The sequence below is a fragment of the Acomys russatus genome, chromosome 22 (genome assembly GCF_903995435.1).
Source record: "Acomys russatus chromosome 22, mAcoRus1.1, whole genome shotgun sequence".
In the NCBI taxonomy this organism is placed as follows: Eukaryota; Metazoa; Chordata; class Mammalia; order Rodentia; family Muridae; genus Acomys; species Acomys russatus.
The window spans coordinates 25,733,827-25,756,278 of NC_067158.1; the positions used below are offsets into that span (position 1 = coordinate 25,733,827).

A 22,452-nucleotide genomic window follows, 5' to 3' on the forward strand; every position below is an offset into this window, starting at 1 on the left:
CTGTACCCAACCAAAGGCAGGGATACACATAGTCAAGAATCCAGAATTTAACCATACAAGAATTCAACAATTGACAAATTGTTGCCTGCTGGGAGGACTGATCCCTCCCCAGGTTTCCTGGTTCCACCCTCAAACTTCCTAGCAGGTCCCACTAAGCCATCCCAGATGGGCTCTACAGCCGGTTCAGTGTGGTGACCCCATGCTCTCTGGAAGTCCTGATTCGTGCCTTCTATGGTATTCAAGGGGGCAAATCCTCGAAGGACAAGCCTCAGGGGGTTCCTCTCTCTGGGAGGAAACTGAGTCCTCTAAGAACCAGGATCAGGAGTCCATGGCAATGGGCTGGAGCCTCCCTACAGACAATGGAGTGTCAGGGACACTGTCCTGTTTTCCCCTCCAAAGTGTGTGTGTGTGTGTGTGTGTGTGTGTTCTAACCACCTTACAGCTGCTTCTGTGAGGGCAGTTCACACTGCCACCTCAGCCCAGTAGGTCTTGAGGGTCAGCTTGAGGATGCTGGGATGGGCTCAAGGAGGGGTCCTTGAAGTGCAATCTGGAGACCAGCAACTTCTCTGCAGAAGGCACCTGGCCAGTATAGCACCCCTAAGGACTGAGCTGTTTTGGGGAACAAAGTGTCCTAGTTCCAGCAATAGGGTGAAACTACAAGGCTCAGGCACAGAGTAAGGTGTATGGTACCTCCCACCCGTGCCTTCACTCAGAAGTTGGTAGACCTACAGATCTGGCCAGCTTACCAGGAAATGGAGGTTATGGACATGTGAAAGCTGGTTCCCAAGGGCCAGGATGACCCAGGCTCCAGTGCGTCAGGCCCTCTAGCTGAAGCTGGAGGGAGAGGAGCAAGGCAGGGAGATAGAAAGAACTAGAAACCAGAAGACGAAGTATAAAAATCTGTATTTATATTACAATGACAGAATGACACAGCACAGCCCCATCTGTTAGGTGGGACGGGGGAATCCCATTCCACTCTGCAGCTCAGGTCTCATAACTCACCCACTGCACTGGCACCAGGCCCCTTATGTAGCCCCAGACTCTGGCACGGAACCTGCCCTAGTGCCCTAGTTTAGAGGCCTGAGATAACTTGTTTGCTGGCCTGGGGTCAAGATCCTCTGTGCAGGCACAAGGGGTGAGAGGCTAACTGACCCCACAGAGGCAAGGAAGGCTTGGGGCTCACAGAAGGGTAGGGGCTGTGCGGCCACAGTCTGGTGCACAACTCCATCAGCCTAGAAGGCAGGCTCAAGCAGCTTCAGGATAGAACCCCAGAGGTGGGCCTAGGGCCCATATAGAGACAAAACCTCTCTTCCCTCTCCTGCTAGACCAACTGGGCTTGCAGCAGGATGGTGGGTCTGGTGTGTCTGGACCACCTCCCAGTAAGGGGATGCAAGCCTGAGCTTAGAGCTCTGGACTCTGTTATGGAGCGCCACATGGCTCGCATGGACAGGTGCAGGGGGAGGACACGGCAGCAGCTATTTTGGTCCAGATTTCTTTCTAGACATACGCAATAGCCTTGGCTGAATCCAGTGGCCCCCAAGAATGGCCAAACTGTGCAAATGGTAGAGAGCAGGAAAAGGAGCAATGGATATGTAACTCTTAGCACCAGCCTCCATGCCTATGGACCACCCCTCACATGGCTGCTAGTGGGAGGGGCAGATGGATAGCACCCCTGGGTGACTAAGGAGGCCAACTCCCAGGCTACATGGAAACCACAGCCTGAAAAGGCAAAGGGCTGAGCTGCCACAAAATTCAGCCAAGGGGGCTGGAGTCACCAGGAGTGGACTCTGCTGGCAGGGATGGAAGCAGAATCTGAGGTGCCGGAGACAGAGCAAGGAGCTGATGCTGTAAGAATTCAGGGCATATCAGGAGCCCTGGAGTTCTGGGGCCCTGAAGCAAGGCCTTTAAACACAGCTCTGTCCTGTGCTAAGGCTGAGTGTGCTCAAAACAAATGCTCAAGAGACATGCTCAGGCAGACACTGAAGTCCCCAGCCAACAGAACCAGCTTATTAAGATGTTGGCTAACCTTCTATTTCATGGACTCCCACCCAGGCCTGCTGTCCACCTGTCATCTTGAGGACCCAAAGGGCAGGTTCTACACCAGAGCTGTTTCCAGGAACCCCATTTTGCCTAACAGTAAACCACCCACCCTAGGATGCTCATTGGCATGACTGAAGATAAACAAGAATCTTCCCCACAGTTTGGAAATTGTTTACAAATGCACCAGAGGAGGTGGCAGGTGCTGCTGTGGGCCAGCCCATAGCCACTACCCAAATATTGCTGTGTGGTGCCCCTAGAGACAAGGTCCTCTGGTACTGAAAGGCCAACAGAAGCCTCCTGGCCAGCCCTGTACCACCTCCAGAAGAGCTGTATTTATAAGCTGCCCATGGCTGACTCCCCAGGCCCTTGTCCAAAGCCCAGAAAAAAGAGGCTGTATGCCAACAGCCTGCTGTCCCCGAACTTTCAGGCACAGCCACCCTCCCAGTTACCATGGAGGCACTGCTGGAGGCAGGTCATAGCCCTACAGGATACAGAAATCAGCCATGGGGGCCACATAGGCATGCGCATGTCCCTCTCAGGAGGCTGCAGCTGCTGGGAGGGGCTACCTGTAGGAAAGCAGTGGGGGGTGGGGTGCACCTGCCAGCCGGCCTGGTGCATCCCATAAGCCACAGGGACATGCTGGTGGCAATGAGTGGGATGAGACAAGGGACACAAGGCACACTATGACAATGTGACAGAGGATGGGTCCCTGAGACGCTGGGTTGCTCCCACCCCTCAGCAAACCAGGACACAACAATGGTTAGGAAAATAGAGTACAAAAATCTCATACAGGAAATAGAGACGGCACACACTCATCGTCCCTTGGTGAGTCTTCAGAGCTTTTTTTCTCTTTTTAAAAAATGTTTCTGTTTTGTGTTTTGGGTAAAGCCTCTGCCAGCTGAGGCTGCCCTGGGCAGGGCTTGTGAGGCCCCTTCTGGGAGCTCCCTGTCACGCTTTTTTTTTTTTCCTCTTTTTTCTTTTTTTAAGAAAGGGAGTTGAGAAAGCTTGGAGGACCCAGTGGTTTCAGCTTGCTACCCAGCTTATGCCAGTCCCCTGCCACGAAAAAGCCCTCTCTACTTCCTGTGCAGACCAGCCAGAGCCTTCTGGGTTGACCCAGGTACGCAGGGGCCTGAGTGAGAGGCAGGCTCAGGGCAGGGACCATCATTTCTAAAGACCTCAGGCCAACTATCTCAGGACATACATTCTCTGATGCCCATGTGTCTGTACGGACAGGCTTGTGGGTGTGAGCCTAGGCATGTGTGCATACATTTGATGGTCCTCAAAGAGCAGAAGCCACCCAACTTGGTATGAGGTGGTCCGGCCAGACCCCAGGACCATCCCCCATGGCTCCTGACACCATGGAAAAGGAGGCCACCCACCTGTTCCAGATGTTCACCCAAGTCTTGCCCTTCACATATCCCGCTGTCCACACCTCAGGAGCCCGTGTGAACCAACAGGTGGATGGACAGATGGACGGACGGGCTGCTGCACCTGCCTGCCTTCCTGCCTTCCTTCTTCCTTCCTCAGTCCACTCCTCTCTCCTGGGATCCGATGCTGAGGTCCAAGCTCCCCATGGTAGTCATTAAGGCCCCTACACGGATCCCACTGAGATTTGTAGCAATGATATTTAATACTTCTGGAATGATTAGGAATCTGAGAACAGACCGTGGGCGGCTACGCTGGGCTCCAGGATGTGGAGAGCCTGACCCTGCTTCCCTGCATGGGGTCTTGCCCCGCGGAGAAGGGGCAGGCAGCTTGAGTCCTGACCAAAGGGTGACCAGGCAGAGGCAGGCAGACCAGGCAGCAGCTATAGCTTCGAGAATGGCACAGCAGTAGGCCCATGACGAGGCTGGCTTCAGTCAAGGGAGGACTGGAAGGCTGAGACGCTTGGCTAGGTGAGCAGGCGGGTGGGCCAAGAAGCAAAGAACACAGAGCCTAGGAAAGGCCAGGGCAGCCGGGCCGCCGGCAAGGGTGCCCATAGCTGCTGTCGCTGCAGCCACCGCTCTGTAGGCTGTAGTGGTCATCGGCATCACTGCTGCTGCCAACACTGTCCAGCTCCCCAGGGCCAAACTCCATGCCCTCTATATCCACCTCTGAGAGAACAGAGAGAAGATGGGTCAGGGTGGCTCCTACCATGGGAGCTAGCCTGAGGCTTCCTTCCAAGTTAGAGTCCATGCTTCCCTTTTATGGAAGTGGAGGCTGGGGTTGGGAGAGGAAAAGGAGGTCCTTTGGGCCTTGAGGAGGAAGATGCTAAGATGGTTCTGGTCTTGGGTTATGAACACACTGCCCAGCCGTGAGCCATCCTCTGCCCTCACATAGCCACACCATGGCCTCTGTGCTTCACTGTCTTCTTCCCGTCCCTTCTTCATGCAAGGCTGGGGAGTTACTGTAGTGCTGCTCAACTCTAGCTCAGGTGCTGTGGGCCCCTTGCCACTCCTACCCTAGGTACTTCTTTTTTCCCTAGAACTTTGGTGACTCCTAGACCCAGAGGCCAGGCTTGGGCTGCCCCAGCTCACGCCTTGCTTGCCTCGGGACTCACCTTGCTCTGAGTCGTCTGTGGACACAGCAGAACCAGTGCTGTCAGTGCGCACTCGCTCTACACTCTGCACTGATAGCTGCTCCAGACGTCGCTTTAGGAAGCGATGCTCCCGTTGCAGCTGCTCCTTGATGCTCAGCGCCCTGCGGTCCTGCTCCTCCAGTTTCTGGGGGGATAGAGGGCAGTCTGTGAGCCCATAGCCAAGAAGCAAGCTCCCCTGGGCATAGGCACAGAAGTTTTACAAGGCAGGATCTTTACCTATAGCACGGCCAGCTAGACAGAGCCACACAGTACCTAGCCAAAGACCCCTTCCTCACCCCAGCAAAACGACCACTTACACTCAGCTTGGTCTTTCACTCTTAGCCTGCTGACCGAGCTGTAGAATGCCCAGTGCTGCTGGCTAGCCCCAGGAAATGGCAGGCACCTCCCTCTAGCCCGACTCATGAGAACTCCAGACTGGGCTTTCACTGAGTCTACCTGCAGCACCTAAGAATGGGACAGTGCTGGGAAAATGGTGAGGACACCTGCGAGCAGGCCTGGTGTATCCAGCAAAGCAGACCTCCCCACCTTCTTAAACCTTCTGTGTGGGGGACCGCCCAAGACCCTGTTGTTCTATTAAAACTCCAGGGCATTGGATATAACTCTTTCAAAGCTACTGCCACATGACCTGTGAGACAGAGGGGCTCCTCTGAGGGGAAAGAGACCTACTGTGGTTGACTCAAGTGTCCCAAGAACATGAAATAAATAGCTCTCGGTCTGAAGGCCTTGGGGGACTGCCTCAGGCAGTTATCTCCCTCACCTAGCCCAACACCAACTCCAAGAAGTCTCTATCACCCCTCCTGCTCCCCTGTAAACGCCGCCTACTCCAAGTCAGACTGTCTAAGAAGGCATACAGTGACCTCTTGCCCCGTTCTTAACGCCACCTCTTCTTCCAGCTGCTGCCCCTTCATAGCCCAGTGTTATAGAAAACTATCTGGACTAGCCTGGAGACTGACCTGCCCAGCCCACTCTAATGTCTCCCTGGCAATCACGGCTTAACAAAACCCAGCACAGGCCATGTAACCTCCACGCCACCCATCAGCTCCTGACACATAACCTGTTAAGTGGCTCCACCACCCACCTCCAGGTCCTCTGAACCAATGCTGCCCGAGGGTGGAGATGGCTGGGAGACATCAGGGCGGCTGATTGGACACAGCGTGCTTACCTTGATGTGCATCTTAGCACGCTTCAGGAGGCTCAGAGTGGTATGGCGTGTGCTGTCAGGGCCCAGGGGCACCAGCTGCTTGAGCTGCTCCAAGTAGAGCCTTAGTTTAGCTCGTCTGAAAGAGCCAGAGACAGACTATCAAGCTAGGCAGCAAATCCCACAGAAGTATGGCAAGTGTCGCTAGTGCAAGGTGGAAAGTGGCCAGCTGGACCCTTCCACAGGCCGCAATACTACTAGGGATAGGTCGTCCTCTTGGCCTGGAAGTTGCCCCAGACTCTGCCTCAAGGCTGGAGTATCTGGGTCCCTCTCCAGGAATTGCCTCTTGGCCTGGATAATACTTCTCTCCTCAGGAACAACCTGTCACAGGTGCCTCTGTAGCTATAGTGTCCACATGATTGCACAGGCCCTAAGAGCCCAGGGATCCCTACTCGGTCCTGCACAGTGTGCTCTATTCACTCTTGTCCTCACAGAAGTATGAGTTGATAAGGTCAAGGGAAGGCTGAGGACCAGCTCTCTCTGCTGAGTTTGTGGTCTCAACTGGAAATTGAATCATTCCAGATTTTTTGTTCCTGTATCCATTTGTGTCAATCTATTTTTTTCACAAAACATGGAACCATATCTGTAGTACCTGTTCATGTGCTGCAATGCTCTCCCACCTGGCCTGAAGGGTGGCTGAGTTTCCCTCCACAGCTACCTCTGACATTACCATGATAGCAGGGACTGCTGCTAGGTCTGCTGCACATCTGTGCATTCCACCCAACCAGTGTCTGCAGGAAACCAGTGTCTTGCCCACAGCTCACTTATGGAGCTAGCCAGACCCTCCTCAGAGGAAGCCAAGGTGGTTTCCAAATCAGTATGACTTGCTTTGGACAAATTCTTAGAAGTGTAACTGGCAGATCAAGGAAAGTATTTTGTTTTTAGGACTTCGAAAACCTGCTGCCGAACTGGCCTCTCACGGCCAGTATCTACACATACTCCTCTGTTAACAGTGTTTTTGTTTTGTTGTTGTTGTTTTTGTTTTCTAAAAGGGAGAGAGAAGGTGAGGAGTTGGATGGGTGAAGAGGGAGGAAAGATCTGGAAGGAGATGGGGGAAACCAGGACTAAAATATAGTGTATGAGAAAAATCCATTTGCAATAAAAAAAAAAAAAAAAAAAAGAGTGGCACCATGCTGAAAATGTCCTATCTGTTCCTTGGCCAGAGCCCTAGCATACCCACAGACTCTCTCAGTCTTAAGGACACTTTGAAAGGACAGCAGGCAGGAACAGCCATTTCTTAGACAGAGGAGAGGGCCCTTGGGAAGAGGAAGAGACTGTAGAGAGATGTTAACAGTCACACACAGAGGGCTGGGGTGCCACCCATGGCCATTATGCCTTTCAAACTGCACCCACTGGCTGAGAAAGCACTTTCTCACCTGGCGTCCTGGCCCAGCACCCTGAGGCCTAGAGGTTCTTTTTGGTGAACTGGAGTTAGACCTTTGGAAGAACTTCTTAGACACAGGACTGAGGTGGGCTTAGCCAGGAGGCAGAGTGTGAGTGAGAGTTGTGTAAGTCCTAGACTCTGCCGCAAGGCTTGAGGACCTTCAATGTTACCATACATACATAGTCAGGCTCCTGGCTCCATGCTACTGGATGCATGGCTACCTTCCCAGAGAGTCCAGACCTCAGCTTCATTGCTTCCAGCACAGTGAGCATCCAACCCTAGGCACTGAAGGGACTAAAAAATAGAGCTGGGCTGGGGAAAGGGATGGAGCCTTCCAGAGACAGACTCCACTGTCCTGAAGCCATCGCTGGGGTGTGGCAGGCGAAGCTGCCTGGAATCCTTTTTACCAGATGTACTTGTTACACAGCAAAGAGCGATTCCTACAACCCACCACTTAATCATGTCGGCACCAATGGCTTTTCGGAGATTGACAGAGAGTGCAAGTTGACAAGAAACAAAAGTATTCCCAAGTTCCCTGCCCCAGAGATGACCACGCTGTTGCTTTAGTGTAGCTGCCTTTCCAGTTCATGAGCGTTAAGTGAAAACATTAGGATACAGAACCACATATGTGACAAGTGACCCACTTTTTGTTTAAAAAATAAAAATAAAAAAAAGAGCAGACGCACACAAGAGACTCAACAGAACACAATGAAGCACAGGAAGCATGCATCTCCAGGGATGCGGCTGGCAACTTTTATTTCGTCAGCTTTGTGCTCTTCTGTATTTTCCAGGTTTTCTATGCTTGTTTAAAAACCCCACATTTACTTTTTACAATCAGAGAAAGACATGTTTGTACAAGAAAGAAACACAGCTCAAGGACAAATAACAGTAGGAACACACTTGCAATACATATAAAAGACAAAAACGGTTAGTATTAGTGATATTTTGAGCTCATACACATCAAAAATGAAGAATTCTGCCTCCGTGTAACAATGAGCAAAGGACACAAACAGGCGAGTTGCAGAAAACAAAGGGCAAATCTAACATGGAGACGGACTCTCATCTCACGAGGGACCGGGAAATGAAGACTCAAACAGACGACTCAAATCCCCCCCCCCCCCCGTACCAATTGGAATGTAAAGAGGTAGCTGAACTCACTTGGGGGGCACACGGGGATCTGTCACGCTTCCTGTGGGAGAAACGCCACCGGCTTTGGCTCAGGCCACTGGGCAGTACTTCTACTTCTAGAATCCGGGTGCTATGAACCATCCCTGGGCATCTGAAGATTCAGCTCAACAATGCTCAGGTCAGAATGAACCTGGGACATACGGCTGTGGACCTCTACAGGCTCTGAGGCCAGGAGGGCTGGGGGCACATGGACACAGATCTGGAGCACTTACATGCTATTGGATGAAGGAGCCAGGTAGGGACAGTGGGTAACAAAGGCCCTTTATCATCTCAGGGACCTCCCAGGAGCCAGGCTAAGGTCCCTGGGTTGGGTACAGGGAGTACATGAATAATACTTTAGAAAAAGGTATTTCTTCAAGAAGACGATAAAAAGTCACCTGACCATATACAAGTAATGTAAAAGCAATGTGTCAACCCAAACCCTGAAGAGTCACTACCCAGGGCTGAGACTACAGTTGGTGAGGGGAGCCTTCCCGAGATAGACTCCACTGTCCTGAAGCCATCTCTGGAATGCAGCAAGTGAAGCTGCCAGAAACCCTTCTCACCAGGTGTACTTGTCACACAGCAGAGAGCAATTTTTACCTGGGGAAGGCCCTCTCCAGAGCCTAGGATCTCACTAGATCCTCTCTAAAGGCACTATGGCACACCAGACTCAAGATCCTTACGACTGTCCCTACGCATCCCAGACTTGTCAAACCCCTGTGCTTCTCACAGAGGCAGACTTGCCCCTGGAATTTCTTCACTGCCACCATCAACAGCCCCTCCCGCCTCCTCACAGCCAAGCCTCCGACACTGCCACACTTAACTGTCTTGCCAACACCCCCTACTCCTCAAAGGAAGGCGCAAAAGCTGGGGGCAAAGACTTGGCTCCATGCCAGGGTCTGTCAGAACATGTGGGTCAGAGTCCTGGCTGGATGGCAGATGTAAGTTCCAGGCCAGGCTACTGTAAAAAGAAAGGCAGTGAGGGATTCCACCAGTCAGTAGGATGGGGCAAGGGGGGGGGGGTCCCATTTTTTTTTCTATTTATTAGCATCTTCTAGCTGTTGCTAACAAATGTATTCCTTGTGTGGTTCCACATGGCTGCATCAGGCACTTGTGGGCATCCATGCAAGATAATGCCAAAGGGTACCATAGAAGGCCTGAACAACCATCCCTGTGCCTGGGTTAGGGTTAGAGGCCTAGCTGAGGGCTTAGACTTGACCTCTGAAATGTACCAGAACATTCCAGGAGTGTCAAGGGCCAGGATGAACACCTAGAGCTCTCATCAGTACTAGCTGAGACCAAAGACTAGAGCTGAGCCTAGAAGGACCCTGAGGTCAGCAGCAAGTGCCAGCCTTGGCACATGTGGCAGAGCTACTCACCTACAGAGGTGGTGGGGCCTAGAGGTTGGCTGGGCACTATTCAAAGCTCCAAAATGGGAAGTCCCACAGGCCCACCTACATTCTCTGAGGGACACTTCCAGTGAAGGCAGGGTCCAGGGTATGCCTCTTATGGCCTGCTGGGCAGGGCAGGGCTGATGTCCCTACCAGGACCCAAGCCTTAGGCCCGTGGACTGCTGAGGGTTATCTATATGTATGCCTTGAGCAGCTAGGTGGAAAGACCCTGCCCTGAGCTGGGTGGCAGACAGCCCCAAGATGTCCAACCTATTTCACCCTGTCTTAAATTAAGGGCCTCCATGAGACCCAATCTAACAATAGGCTTGTGGAAGATGGCAGAGACCAAGGCCAAGGTCAGTGGATGTTTGCAGAGGTCAACCCTTATCCTCCCTAGACGTTTCCATACCTTACTACCCACTCTTCAGTCAATGGCATATTCCCCATCTGTCTTCACTATCAGCTGTCCTCCCAAACGCCGCCTCCAGGAAGCCCTCACCATAGGCTGGGCCAATGTTCCTGAGTCTGGACAAGATGGGTTAGTCTCTTCTGACCTAGGAGAAACCCCAAGCCAGCCTCATACTGGCTTCCATGCCTGTGGCCTAGCCCCTTGGGAACCCCCCAAACACACAAGCCAGTGCAGGAAATGCATCTCCTCAGGGAACATGGTGTTCTGTCCCTGCCCAGCCACCCGCCCCAACTGAAGTCCTGAATCCCGGGAGAGCGGAAGTTGGCTCTGAACTGGGCGCGCAGACATGGGGGAGGGGGGAGGGAAAGAACTGGCTGGGCTCCAGACCTTTCTAGTGCACCCAGAAGGGCTCATCTAGGATGCAGAGTTATGTACCCCACCCTTTAAACAGCAAGAGAGCAAGATAGAACTGGTCCATTCTATAGATAGGAGCAGAGGTCAGGATAGAGCTATTGCCTAGTGTGTCTCAGGGGCTTTCCCTGTCCTGGCATGGGGGCTACTGCTTATGGGGCTGCCTAGCCTAAAATACCTCTGATTCCACTTAGGCTGCTGCTCAGCCACACCTTGTCACCACTGTCAGAGGGAAGACACAAATGACAGACAACATGAAGCAGCCCCAATGGCCGACAGCCACACCAGGAGCTGACTAGAGTCAGGGTGCAGGGAGAATGCCTGGGCCTACTGCCCTTCTGATGCTCACTCGGCCATGCAGAACACCACAGGTCCTTAGAAAGCAGGTTCCAAAAGACACAGAGGCAAGGGGGGAGAGGGCTGAATCCTGCACCTAGGTCACTGTCCTGAGAGCTGAAACAAAGCTTCCAAAGGGGCTTAGGCACACCCAGTCACACCCATGTCCTCGTCCAGGGAGCCAACTCAAACTGCTACCAGCACAAGGTGCTGTGCTTCCAGTGCTTAGTACCCACCCAGGCTGAACACCAAAGAATAGGGCCTGAGTCCAGCCACTGCCTGTCAATCCAAAAATACTTGTGAACAGACCCTACACCCCTCTAGAACTGGCCTTTTCAGAGGCTAGAGCACAGCCTGGAAACCCAGACAGGTCAGGCCAGCAAAAATAACCCCTCAGAGTGGGGGCTGGGGGAAGCCATATCCAGTAGCTCACATGGGAATAGGGGTGCCACTTACCTGTGCTTTTCTAGTTCGTTGTGTGAAGACCTGTTTAGAGAGATAGAAAGACAGGGCTCACTTGGAGGCCCAACAACCAGAGCACAAGTAACAGTGGCTCTTTGTAGAGAGCCAGGAGCCCTTCCTTACACTGTGGCTCGGAGGATCTAGGTCCATGATATCTCTGAATGCTGAGAGCTAGGGCAGGTATACAGCTGCCTACCAAAGGCTAAGGTAACCTTATTCTGAACTTTGAGAATTAGGGGTGGCAGGACACAGAGATACACATAGATATAAGGGGTCCATGGCCACACAGACCAACCAGTGAGGCTTTTCATGGCTCTAGATGGCAGGAGGACACAGGGTCCCTTCCAAAATGAGTGGAGAGTCCTAAGGAACAGGGGTAGTTATTGGGGATGTCTAAGAGCCCAGCCAGGTTCCTTCTCTGCTCCCCTTTCCCTGAGTCCAGCTGTGTCCTAATAAGTAACATACACACACACACACACTAAGGCAGTCTGAAATGAGACAATCCTGTGTCCCATGGCCACTCTGTCTTACAGATAGGAATATCCAAGACAGAGCTGTTAAAGCCAAGTTATCTCACCAGGGCATTTGTAAGAAATTCAGGCATTCTGGGCTGGTAGGTACCAAGCAGGACATAGAAGATGGCCGTTTCCACTTCTCTCAGGAGCTATATTATGCTAAAACATATTACCCTGAGGCCAAGTTTACCTCCTCTGGAAACAGTAATTCCCATGGGCTGCTTGAACCCTACTGAACGAGCCCACTCACTCAGAATTCTAAACACCACAGGTGCCACTCAGGTTTCCAGGTATCTCTCGCACTCTAAGGGAATGCCACAAACCAACAAGGGCTTCTAGGTCCCCAGATTGCTGCACATAACGAGCAGAAAGCTCAGGACACACCCAGACCAAGTCCCACCTGTGCTTCTGCAGACCACTGCCCACCGGGCCCTTCCTCTGAGGCTCCGGAACTTGAAAGAACATGCATACTCTGCCTTCCCTGTCACCTACTGAGGCCATCAGGGTACTAGCTGACCCATCAGGGCCTGCTGATTCCTGCACTCTCCTGTGTAGTCCCCTGGGGGCCTTTCAAGTCACTGGGGCTGGGTCAGAGTCCCTTCATGGGCCAACCAGAGCTAAGAAGGCAGTGTAGAAGCTCCTCACTGGCCTCTGGGGAAGTCCTTCAGCCTCAACTGCAGCCCAACTGGGTCTGTAGGTCTGCTAGTTTGTGTAGAAGGCTGAGGTCAGCAGGGGCCTTTGGTGTTAAGACAGCCCCCACCTCCTGCACCCAAGGGTGACATTTGTCTTACTCCCAGCTCTGGACTAGAGGGCCACCCTTCAGCAGCATAGGGGATGGCCTTTCTTGGAACTTTTCCTGAGTCCAGTAGTCCTGTGGGGGAGCTTGTCATGCAGGTTCTAGAAGCACCTGTGCCCGAGGAGAGGCCATGTTAGTGCCAGATGCTGTTTGGGCATCACCTTGACCTGACCCTGAAAGGCTGGCTCCAGCCCTCTCCCATGGAGTCGCTGCCATTAGAGACCTACAGAGACTCCTAAGAACTAATCACAGGGCCTCTGTTGCCTTACCTCAGTGCTTCCCTCCTGCCCACCCGAGCCTGCTATACCTGGGCCTGTCCTTCAATTTGCCAGGGCACAGTCACCTTACAGGTTCAGAACTGCCCTTCCACTTGAAAGACCCCAGCTTCTTGACTGAGCCGGCTGAGGACAGCCTCCAGAGCAGTGCCCAGGGAGGGAAGGGCTGTCTACCACCTCTAAGGCCTTGACAGAGTACATGCTGTCCAAGGAAGCTTTAGGGGAGGTGCACCTAAGTCAGGGAGGCCCTCTGCATCCCCTGCGCCTCGTACCCAGTTCTCCATCCCAGCAGAAGATGGAAGCTAGAACCTCATTCGGGAACAGGTGGTTAAGTGGCCCTAGGCAGGTAACTCAATCTGTCTATGCCTTGGCTTCCTCAGTTGTAAAGTGGAGATCAAAATAAGGCTTCTTTTACAAGGCTAGGTCAGATTGCTTACTTGTGTCTAAGCAGGAGTATTCAAGGGCCTCAGGTCAGGAATGCTACCATTCCTTTCAGCTGTGGGTACTCCGTGCCACAGGAACCTGAGCTCCCAACCTGGGGTTTAGGGGCAGACAGAAGCAGGGGCCGGGCCATCTCATTGTAGAAGCCTGGAGCAGTGAGGCCTCCAACACACTTAATGTCCTGCTGCAAACTGTGGTTCAAAGCAGCAGGCCAGGGACTGGGGCTTGGGCAGTTGGAAATTCAACCAATTCCTTGCTAGGCCTAGGACACCACAGAAATGGGTCCTTGTGCCAGCCTCTCTGTTTCCCAAGAGGAGGCAGGCCACAGGAATGAGCTGCACCCTCTGCCAAGGGGCCCTGAAGCCCCCAGCCTGCCAGGGAAGCTCCCAGACTGACCACGCAGGAGTGGCTGGGCCAATATTGTCTCCTTAGACAGTGTCAGGTGTGCCACGGTCCCTACTGAAGGCAGGAAGGTGGAACCCTTAGGAGTCCTAGCCATGCCTAAACCTCAGCTTCAGGGCTTCTTCCAGGCATAAGACCAGGGCAAAGAGAGTTGGGCCTTTGGACTCTTAGTAGAAATAGCTCCCTGCAGCTCTTCACAACAAGGCCAGCCATGAACGTGTAGTTGGGAGTCTCCCTGTCAGTAGGCTGCGCAAGACTGGTAGGTACCCAGGGAAGGGTCTCTGTCCAGGCTCCTAGGGGCAAGGTGCTCGGCCCAAAAGCGAAGCCAGCTCCGAGAAGTGCAAGGAAGGGAGGAGTCACCAATTCGGCCCAAGTGAGGGAGTAGCGGTAGGCACCAACTGACAACTCCTCTCTGGTCTGGAAAAGTCCAGAACGGCTCTGGGCGAGCGCGGGCGCTGTACGCGTGGCACTGTTTACGGCGGCGGGAGGCGCGGCCGCGGGAAGATGGCGACGCGCGGGCGGGGCCCGCACCTCCTCCAGGCCGTCCGCCCTGGTACGCGTAGGGCTGCGCTGGGGACGCGGAGAGGACGGGGACACTCGGGCGGGGCTGGCCCGAGCTGGCTGGGCACAGCGCGCGGGGGTGGGAGGTGGGGGGTAGGGGCGGTACCTGTTGTTCGGGGCCTTGCGCACCAGGCCAGCAGTCTTTGTTTTCTTCCTGGCGAAGTCCCCGTCGAAGGGCAGCATGGAGGCGTAGCCGTGCTCGGCTTCTGCGGGACAGACGATGCGGTCAGCGGCCCCCTGCGCCCACCCGCTACCCGCCCACCCTGGCACAAAGGGGGTGCTGGCTACCTCGGTCCCTACGCTCCAGGTACTCGGCCGCCTCCAACAGCAACAGCAGGGAGTTCAGCTCCATCCTGCCGCCCGCGCACGGGACGGCGGCGGCAGCTGCCCGGCGCGCTCCTGCCGGCTCTGCTCGCCGCACGCCCCGCGCCTGGCGGCACACCAGCCCGACTCGCGGACTCCAGCGCTGGGCCGCCACCCTCCGCCCCAGGCCCTCAAATTGACACATACGGCGAGGGGCGGTCGATGCAGCCAATGGGTGTGGGCGCTCTGGCCTAGGGGGCGGGTCCTTGGGTAGCCTCGGCCAATGAGGACTGGCCGAACGCCTCGGGCAGGGCTGAGAATGTTGACAGATGCGAAGCTTGGCTAGGATAGGCTGGCCCCAGTAGTAACAATTTAGAAGCCCAAGCTTAGCAACAGCACGTGGTGGCCCGGCCCCAGTGCTTGCTGACTGGCGGTCGTCGTGCATGTTAAGTAGGCATTGCACACCGATTGGGCCAGATCGGTCTATGTAAATTGGGGCCGCGGACCAATGGCCGGCGACGGGGCGTGGGGCCAATGAGGGCGCCGGGGCAGGACGCGTTGCCGAGAGGAAGCACAGAGCCGTGGGACCGCTGCCCGGCCTACGCTGGGGCCAGGAGGACGTGGACCGTGTCTCGGGAGACACCCGGCAGGATGCGCTGCGGACACGCGGCCCGGCGCTTTGTCGTGCCCATGCACGTCATGCGCAACGACCTGTTGCCCAGAGTCAGCTGTACCACAGTCTCGGTGGAGGACCCGGCGTGGGGCCTGATTGGGACGGGAGCTGGGATCTCACTAAAGGACGGCAAAAGGCACCTGTCCTCGCATGAATAGTGGCTTCAGGGAAAGCTAAATCTTGGGGCAGGGACGCAAAAGGTTGGAACCTAAAAGTTTATCGGAAGATGGTCAGACCCAATGTAGGCATGATCACTCAGTTTCCTGGAGGTCATCAGGAATCAAAGGAAGATTCACCAGGCCTAAGGGAGGGTCACCAAGATGTGCTTCCACGAGCGAGAGGGGGCGTAGACTGTTTGTGGTGCTTAGTCTAAGGTTAGAGCCATTCCAAGAGCCAGGCGCTGGTGACAGACAGAGGGTGAGCTCTTCAGCAAGCACCTGGCTGTCTTGGCTGCCCTAAGCCCTAATGACCTAGACCCCTCAGGCTGGCTTATAGACACATGGGGGACAGGCACTTCAAGATGCCCTAACACTATCCTTTGTACCTTACTCCTCCCACCCCTTGATTCTCCCTGCTTTTTAAGGATGAAGAGGAGAGATTCTGTGGCACGAGGTGGCTGGAAGCAGCCCCTAAAAATGGAAAGTGGAGAAACAAACAACAAAAATTACCAATGCTGAACTTTAGGACCAAAGTGGATGCATTATATGCACTTCCTTGTAGATCTCCATATGCCCAATATGCAGATAAGGAAACTTGCAGTGTCCCCTTGAAATAGGAAAAAAAATATATACGGAGATTAGTGCTCCCACACTCAGGGCTGTTAACAATCTGGGAATGTGGAAACCAGAGCCACCTCCCCTCCCCAGCCTGGGTGTGAGCCACAGATGTCTGACCTGTGGGGCAGGATTAAGAATAACAGGTGCTCAGACGTAAAACCAAAAGAGGAACCTTATGCTGCCATAAACAGTCCTGTATAGACACCGAAAGAAGGCCTTGGTGTTGGCTGGGGTGCCTCTTGGACCAGCACTCACCATCTCAGAACCAGGGCAGATAGAACCAGTTAGTCTGTACTGGCTAGCCAGGTTTGTGGAAAAAAAAAAAAAAAAAAAAAGAATGTGCATTTTTTTCTGGAGCATTGAGACCCATGCTGAGCTTTGGGGCTCCTGATCTTAGCACTGGGGGGGGAGGCAGCATTTTGAAGGGTGTACCCTTGATTTGGCAGGCTGGTGAATCACCTCCAACTGCTAAAGCAAGACTGACCTCCCCAGCCTGCTGCCTCCTGCTTTTTGGACAGGATGTTCCAGTGTGCTGAAGTGGAGCACAAGGGTGACCACAGCCTCCCAGCCTGGGAAATTTTTAATCTCACCCTAGGACACTAGCTCCCACCAGCTGCATCCAGGACAAAAGCTCTTTCTGGGTGCCAGAAGAGCTCTCCCTCTTGGTGAGGATGCAAAAGCTGGGAGACGTGGTCAGTGGTGAGCTGATAAGTGAAGGTCAGCTGTGGAGGAGTCCCGGGGACAGGACAGCAAGCCCGCTGCTCAAGGAGGCTACAGAATGATCTGGATCCCCAGAGGAGATCTGGAAGGCGCTGCTCAGTACAGGAACTGACTCGCAAGTGCAAAGGGCAAGCTGGTTCCGTGTAGACCAGAGGGGTCTCTACACCCGCTGACTTCAGTGTATGCGATGGAGCAGAGGCACCAGTCATGCCTGTGTGCATCAGTGCCCAGAAAGTTCCCAGGATTTGAGAAAAGGAAGCAGCGGGCTGGCTGACCAAGACCCTCTTCCTCATCACAGGTCACTGTGGCCTGCCAGGCCCATTCAGAGGAGACCAGTGCCTTCTCTAGACAGAGCCCCAACTTTCCCAATGGTAACTGCAAAGTCCAAGGTGGGGAGTAAGAAGGAAGATACCTCCACTCTTGGTAGTGCATGGCCCCTAAGTCCTCAGCCCTGTCTTCCTTCACCCACGGAGGGGACTTAGCATGACCCAGGAGAAAGGTCACAGAGCCTCCGCAATTTTGGGTTAGGTGACCAGGGATAGCAAGTCTTCAATCTGCCTGGCTTTTCCCTAGTGGCCTCTCCCACCTCAGTTTCTCTGACTAGGAATGAGGCTAGCACCCACTTCTGGAGCATTTAGAGGGTTGACTGAAGAGCTTTTGGTCCAGGGAGGAAAGGGGCTGATTGATTCTTTCCCCTACCCCCTCCTCACCTACACCCCCCCCCCCCCCCCCCCAGTGCTGAGAAAACTCTAGAAGGCTGCTCTGAGGTCTTTTTCCACCTTCCTGGCTCTGGCTTCCTTTTTCTGGGACCAGGGTCACCAGCCTACAGTAGGCAGAACCCTTATACCTCCCTATCCAGGTATGGCACTATTGCCCAGGCTCCTTAGGAGCACCACGGAGTGTCCCACAGAGCCTGAATAGAAAGATTGGTGAGGCCTACTCCATCTCCCTGTCTGATGACCTGCCCCTGCCCGCTCCTCTTCCACCTCTGGCCTGGTCACTCTTTGGAGCAGACACCCAGCAGCCACCAGGCCCCAGCCCTAGCATCCCGTTTTGCTTGCATTTTGCTTACATCCTACCTCACTTGTCAGATTCCTATAGCCAGCACCTGCCTCTCCTCAGACCCTTAGTGGGCAGCTCCTGGAGGAGAGGGCTTGATCTACAGGAAGCCATGATGAGCTCAGTTTTCTAGAAGCCTCTGCCACCTGCACTGGCAGCCTCGTGGTGTGCCCACAGCAGGGAAGAGAGTACGAAGGTTCTGTTTCCGTCCCTGACTGAAGGCAATTCTGGATGCTAAGTAAGGATGTGAGAATTTGGCTTTCTGAGCCTCGGTTTCCCTAACTATAAAATAAGAATGGCGACCTCTAGCTTTTGGAGGCCTTAGAGACACATTGAAGGATGCGTGAAAAACCCTGGGTACTAGCAGGCTGAGCATAAGATAGTGCCTAGGAAACAGAAGGGGTATGAGCAGCACCCCAGTTAAGTACTGCAAAGCCCTGGCCACACCCACGGGGAAATGGAGCCCATAGGGGAAGGCTCACCCAGCCACAGCCGGTCAGAAGATGGGGTGGAGCTTGAGGCTGCCAGGCTGGCCAATCACAAGCACCAGGCCTGGCCTCTGAGCACTTGGAGGCCTTCCAGAAAGTTTGACATGCAAGAAAACACTGTGTTCAGAATACCAAAGGAAGACAGGAAAATCAAAGTGCACCAAGATGTAATTAGCTGTCTGTGGAAACTAATATGTCAACATCATCTTTAAATTTAAAACAAAACAGCTCATTGTGTTTGTGAATGATTTGTTGTGGAGTATTCTCTTTTTCATTGCATCCCCCCATTATACTAATGGGCCATGCATAAGTTAACAATTTATATTTTAAACACATTTTGTGGCCCCAAAGGTCCAAATCTTTCCAATGCTTTCACAGAAGAAAAATAAGAAGAAATCCATGAACAAAGCATGTGGCTGGGTGTGCTCCCTCACTGCCATGGGGGCTCCACAGTTGGAGGGCCGGAACCTCTGGCAGCTGAAGCACCTGGGCTTTGGCCAAGAGGCACAGGGAAGACTCAGCCTGGCCCCGCTTCTGTTCCCGGACTCATATGACTGGGGAAGAAGGGGTCCTCCTTCTTGGAGGTCAGACATGAACCCAAGGGGCTGTGCTGTGTTCTTTGTGCATTGGGGGACGGGAGTCAGGACAGCTATCAAACAAGGCTTCCTTGTGAGCCTAAGAGGAAGCGTGGATTCTAGGCTTTGGAGCTAGGGATGGCACAAGTGTGGCACTTTGGGTCCTTCCTAACTCCCCCAGCTTCCTTTGCAAGTCCTGACAGCACCAGGCCCACAGAGGCCACAGAATCTCTCAAATCAAGGATGCTGTTAGCCCTGCCCCAACCCTCCCTGTGAAAGGTACCCAATTCTAGCCTGGACTCTTCCTCCTGGCCTCCCAGAGCTTCTAGGGCACCGTCTCCTTGCTGTCTGCCATTGCTGTGTCAGCGATAGGCCCCCTGTGGCCCCTGCACCCATCTGCAGGCCCTTGAAAACTAGGGCATGGCCATTTCGTCTGTCTGTGCTGGGATTCTATCTGCTCTTGGGGTGCTAGTTACAGTGGGGTGGCCCCTGCATGGAAGCACAACCCCCTCCACCCCTCCATCCCCCCCCCCAACTCCCAGAAGTAAAGCTTTGCTGAAGAGGCATGGAGTGCCCCCTGGTGGCAATTAGGGGCTGCAGCCAGAACTCTGCCTGGGTCAAGGACCTAGAAGGAAGAAAAGAACCAAGCGTCAAAGCCATGCTTCACCTGGCCACAAGAACTATCATGGCCACATGGAGACCAAAAGTCCTTCAGAATCCCAGGTCATGCCATATGCCCCAGGGTCAATGTACATCTGGCTTATGGCTACCTTTTCCCTCAGGACTCAGCTGAGTGTGCAGTGGAGACACCATGCTTCCTCCCAGCCAGGGCTATCCTGGGGTCCTGGGGAGAGGCAGATGGGGACTGAGGACAAGCTAGCTGTACAAATGAGACACAAAAAGGAGGCTACGTATCAAAGGGACTTCTGAAATCTAATGGGTACAGGTGGGGCCCCAGAAGCACTTCTATGGGCACTTGGGTAGGCCCTATGGAGGTGACAAAGTGGGACTCTTTAGTGAAGAAGACCAGGCACAGCAATCTCTGCTCTAGACTCTTGTTCAGCTTTCCAGCTCGTCCCAGGTAGAGCTGTAAGCAGTCTGGTCCCTGAGTGCCTGTGGGCTCCTACATGCCACTGCAATCTGGGGTAGAGGTGTTGGGGGAATGCTGAGGGTCCCTTTCCAGGACTCTGAGAGTGGCCAGAGAGTGAGAGCCCTGCTACCAGCTGCCAAGTGTATCGAGGTGGTCAGGAGCTGGCACAACTCCCAAATTCCAAGGATGGTTCCCAGTAAAGCTAGGTTGGACCAGTCTTTGGGCCTTCACTTCACCGGACACTTCCGTGTTTACCTCTTGAGGGACTCGCCCTGAAGCACACAGCTCGGCTCAGCTGCTGTGTGACCTTCATGGGCTCCAGGCTGCCTGTCCATGACAAGGGATCGTGCCCTCTTGAAGTAGAGGCATAGGGATTATATAAAAATCTGGAAGGACAATGGTGGTGATAGTGGGGAAACTAAAGCTCAGGACGGATGACATGAAGACAGGCCTGAGCCTAGCTCAAGAGCTGATTCCATGCCTAGATCTCCGAACACACTCCATGTCCCTGTTCTTCTAGGATCTCCCAGACACAACCCCCAGCCATGGATGAGGCTTCTGGGGCCTTCTTGAAGTGTCTTAATCCTAGCCCTGCTCTTCATGTGGGGATAGCTCCACAGAAGTGTGGAGTGGCCAGATATCCTAAGTTTATCACGGAAGGCCCAACATTCCTTCACCCTCGCTGAAGGGCACCTGAAGCCCCAGGCCTTGCAACAGAGCAATTCACGGAGCAGTATCCCTCGTTCAACTCACATAGATAGGCCAAGGCTGCCTCATAAGGCCTCTCATGAGCAGATCATGTGAGGAAGCACGTGTGCACACACGTGTGAGTACACACACACATACACACACACACTGTCTGATTCAGGCCCCTCTGGAGGGCAGGTGCTCTGTTCTGAATTTCACTCCCTTTTCCCTATGACATGGTAGAAGAAAAGGTCACCATGTTTCAGGTCTGGAAAATAAATGCCTGTGAATACGAAGGTGCACACTGCGGTATATTCCACACGGGCTTTCCTGCAGGGCCTGGCTTCCTGGTCAGCGGCAGCAGAAAGCCTTCTTCAACAGCTTGAAATGCCACTGTGGTACAGCTATCCAGCCAGCCACACAGACATAGGGGGTGGGCATGGATAAGGCAAGGCTCATTTTTCTGCATTCTGTCCGGGTGGGCAGAGTGATGGGGTCCAACCTTGGGAAGTGAGAGTCACCAACCTACCTGGACTCTCCTTTCTTATGCTCGCTGGGCTCGGTTCCACTCAGGGAACTTCACTTCAAACACATTCTCACCAGAGAGCAGGTGTGATAGCCACTGCTGCCTCTCACAGTCGTGCACCCCACCTGTTGTCATCCTGGCAGCCACCTTCAAGGGACTGGGCACTTAAAAAGACCCAAGGACTCATGGCAATCCTGGCCTGGGCCAGCCTTTTGTATTTTCCCCAGAGTAGTCACAGAGGCAGTCCCAAGGCTGCTAGTTAGTACAGATAGATATAAGTCTAACACCACCAAGGTGGAGTGGCCGAAGGCACCTGACGTCCCCCTTCCCCTAGCATAGGCCAGAGGTCTTAGCTGCAGGATGGGCAGGTACCTAACAGAACAACTAGGGAGCTAGGTACCATGCCAAGATGGAGGATAGGCATACAGGGGCAGAGGCTAGCCAGCCCCTCCTGAGTGATAACAGGAGGACAACTTCCACTGTTCAACCTTCCCCAAGGCACAGATGCCGCAGTCTTCCAGAAGAAAATCCACATCAGTATCAACACCATCACCTACCCAACAGCGACAAGGACTCAGTGTTCATAGAAGACACCAGAGCATGTGCAATCCTTAAATAGATTTATGGAAATGGTTTCGAATTACAGCATTTAGAAAATAAAAATAATCTCAATACATAATATTCCCTCTGTTATATACTCTCCCCGCCCCACGCCCGACCCCCGCACAGAAGCCATTTTTGTGCATGTGTATTCCACTGCTGAGCAGCGATTGGATTTCATCCTATAAAAGAAGCAGTAGGTGTGTCATCTCTCTAAAAATAAAAACTGTAATCATCATTGCAACGTGAAGCCTGAGATTGAAGCCTGAGGAGCTGTCTGTGCGTCTCAGCCTGTCCAGGCCGCACTGAGGTCTGAGGAAGTGGGTTGGAGTCCCAGTGGATGCAGAGGAGGAAGGAAATGTTAGCCAAGTGGGCAGCTGCCTGATGGGTCCAGTCCCAAACACCTGAGAGCTCAGCCTACGGTAAGAGGGGCCATCCTCTGCTCCTCCAGCAAGCGGCAATGGTGGAGATCATGCCTGCTTCCCCAGGAGACCACTGTGTCTGCTTCCTGCATCCCCTCCCCTCTTCAAAAAGAAATGAGATGCATGTTGTTGAGGAGGGTCCTGAGGCAGGTGGTGAGGCGCTA

The 22,452-nt window shown here is 53.7% G+C and overlaps 1 protein-coding gene across 2 annotated transcripts; it reads right to left on the reverse strand.

Annotated features, from left to right (window-relative positions):
• Window positions 1-3,541: 3,541 nt before the first annotated feature.
• On the reverse strand, window positions 3,542-14,817 carry Mxd4 (MAX dimerization protein 4). Of its 2 annotated transcripts, XM_051165361.1 has the most exons (6): window positions 14,658-14,816; window positions 14,476-14,575; window positions 11,374-11,403; window positions 5,781-5,895; window positions 4,580-4,742; window positions 3,542-4,133 (listed from the first exon to the last, which is right to left on the reverse strand). In XM_051165361.1, the coding sequence occupies exons 1-6, from the start codon at window positions 14,719-14,721 to the stop codon at window positions 3,976-3,978; spliced, it is 630 nt and encodes a 209-aa protein (XP_051021318.1). In that variant the 5' UTR covers window positions 14,722-14,816; the 3' UTR covers window positions 3,542-3,975. The 2 variants fall into 2 exon arrangements, with proteins under 2 accessions (XP_051021318.1, XP_051021319.1); XM_051165362.1 differs by lacking the exon at window positions 11,374-11,403 and having other exon boundaries at window positions 14,658-14,817.
• Between the last annotated feature and the right edge of the window lie 7,635 nt (window positions 14,818-22,452).

Excerpts from the sequence above, each read along its gene's own strand:
- Mxd4 (XM_051165361.1), bottom strand. The coding sequence starts at position 14,721 with ATGGAGCTGAACTCCCTGCTGTTGCTGTTGGAGGCGGCCGAGTACCTG. Across the intron at positions 11,404-14,475 it reads CGCAAGGCCCCGAACAACAG|GTCTTCACACAACGAACTAG; the intron begins GTACCGCCCCTA and ends CTCTCTAAACAG. Across the intron at positions 4,743-5,780 it reads GTGCTAAGATGCACATCAAG|AAACTGGAGGAGCAGGACCG; the intron begins GTAAGCACGCTG and ends CTATCCCCCCAG.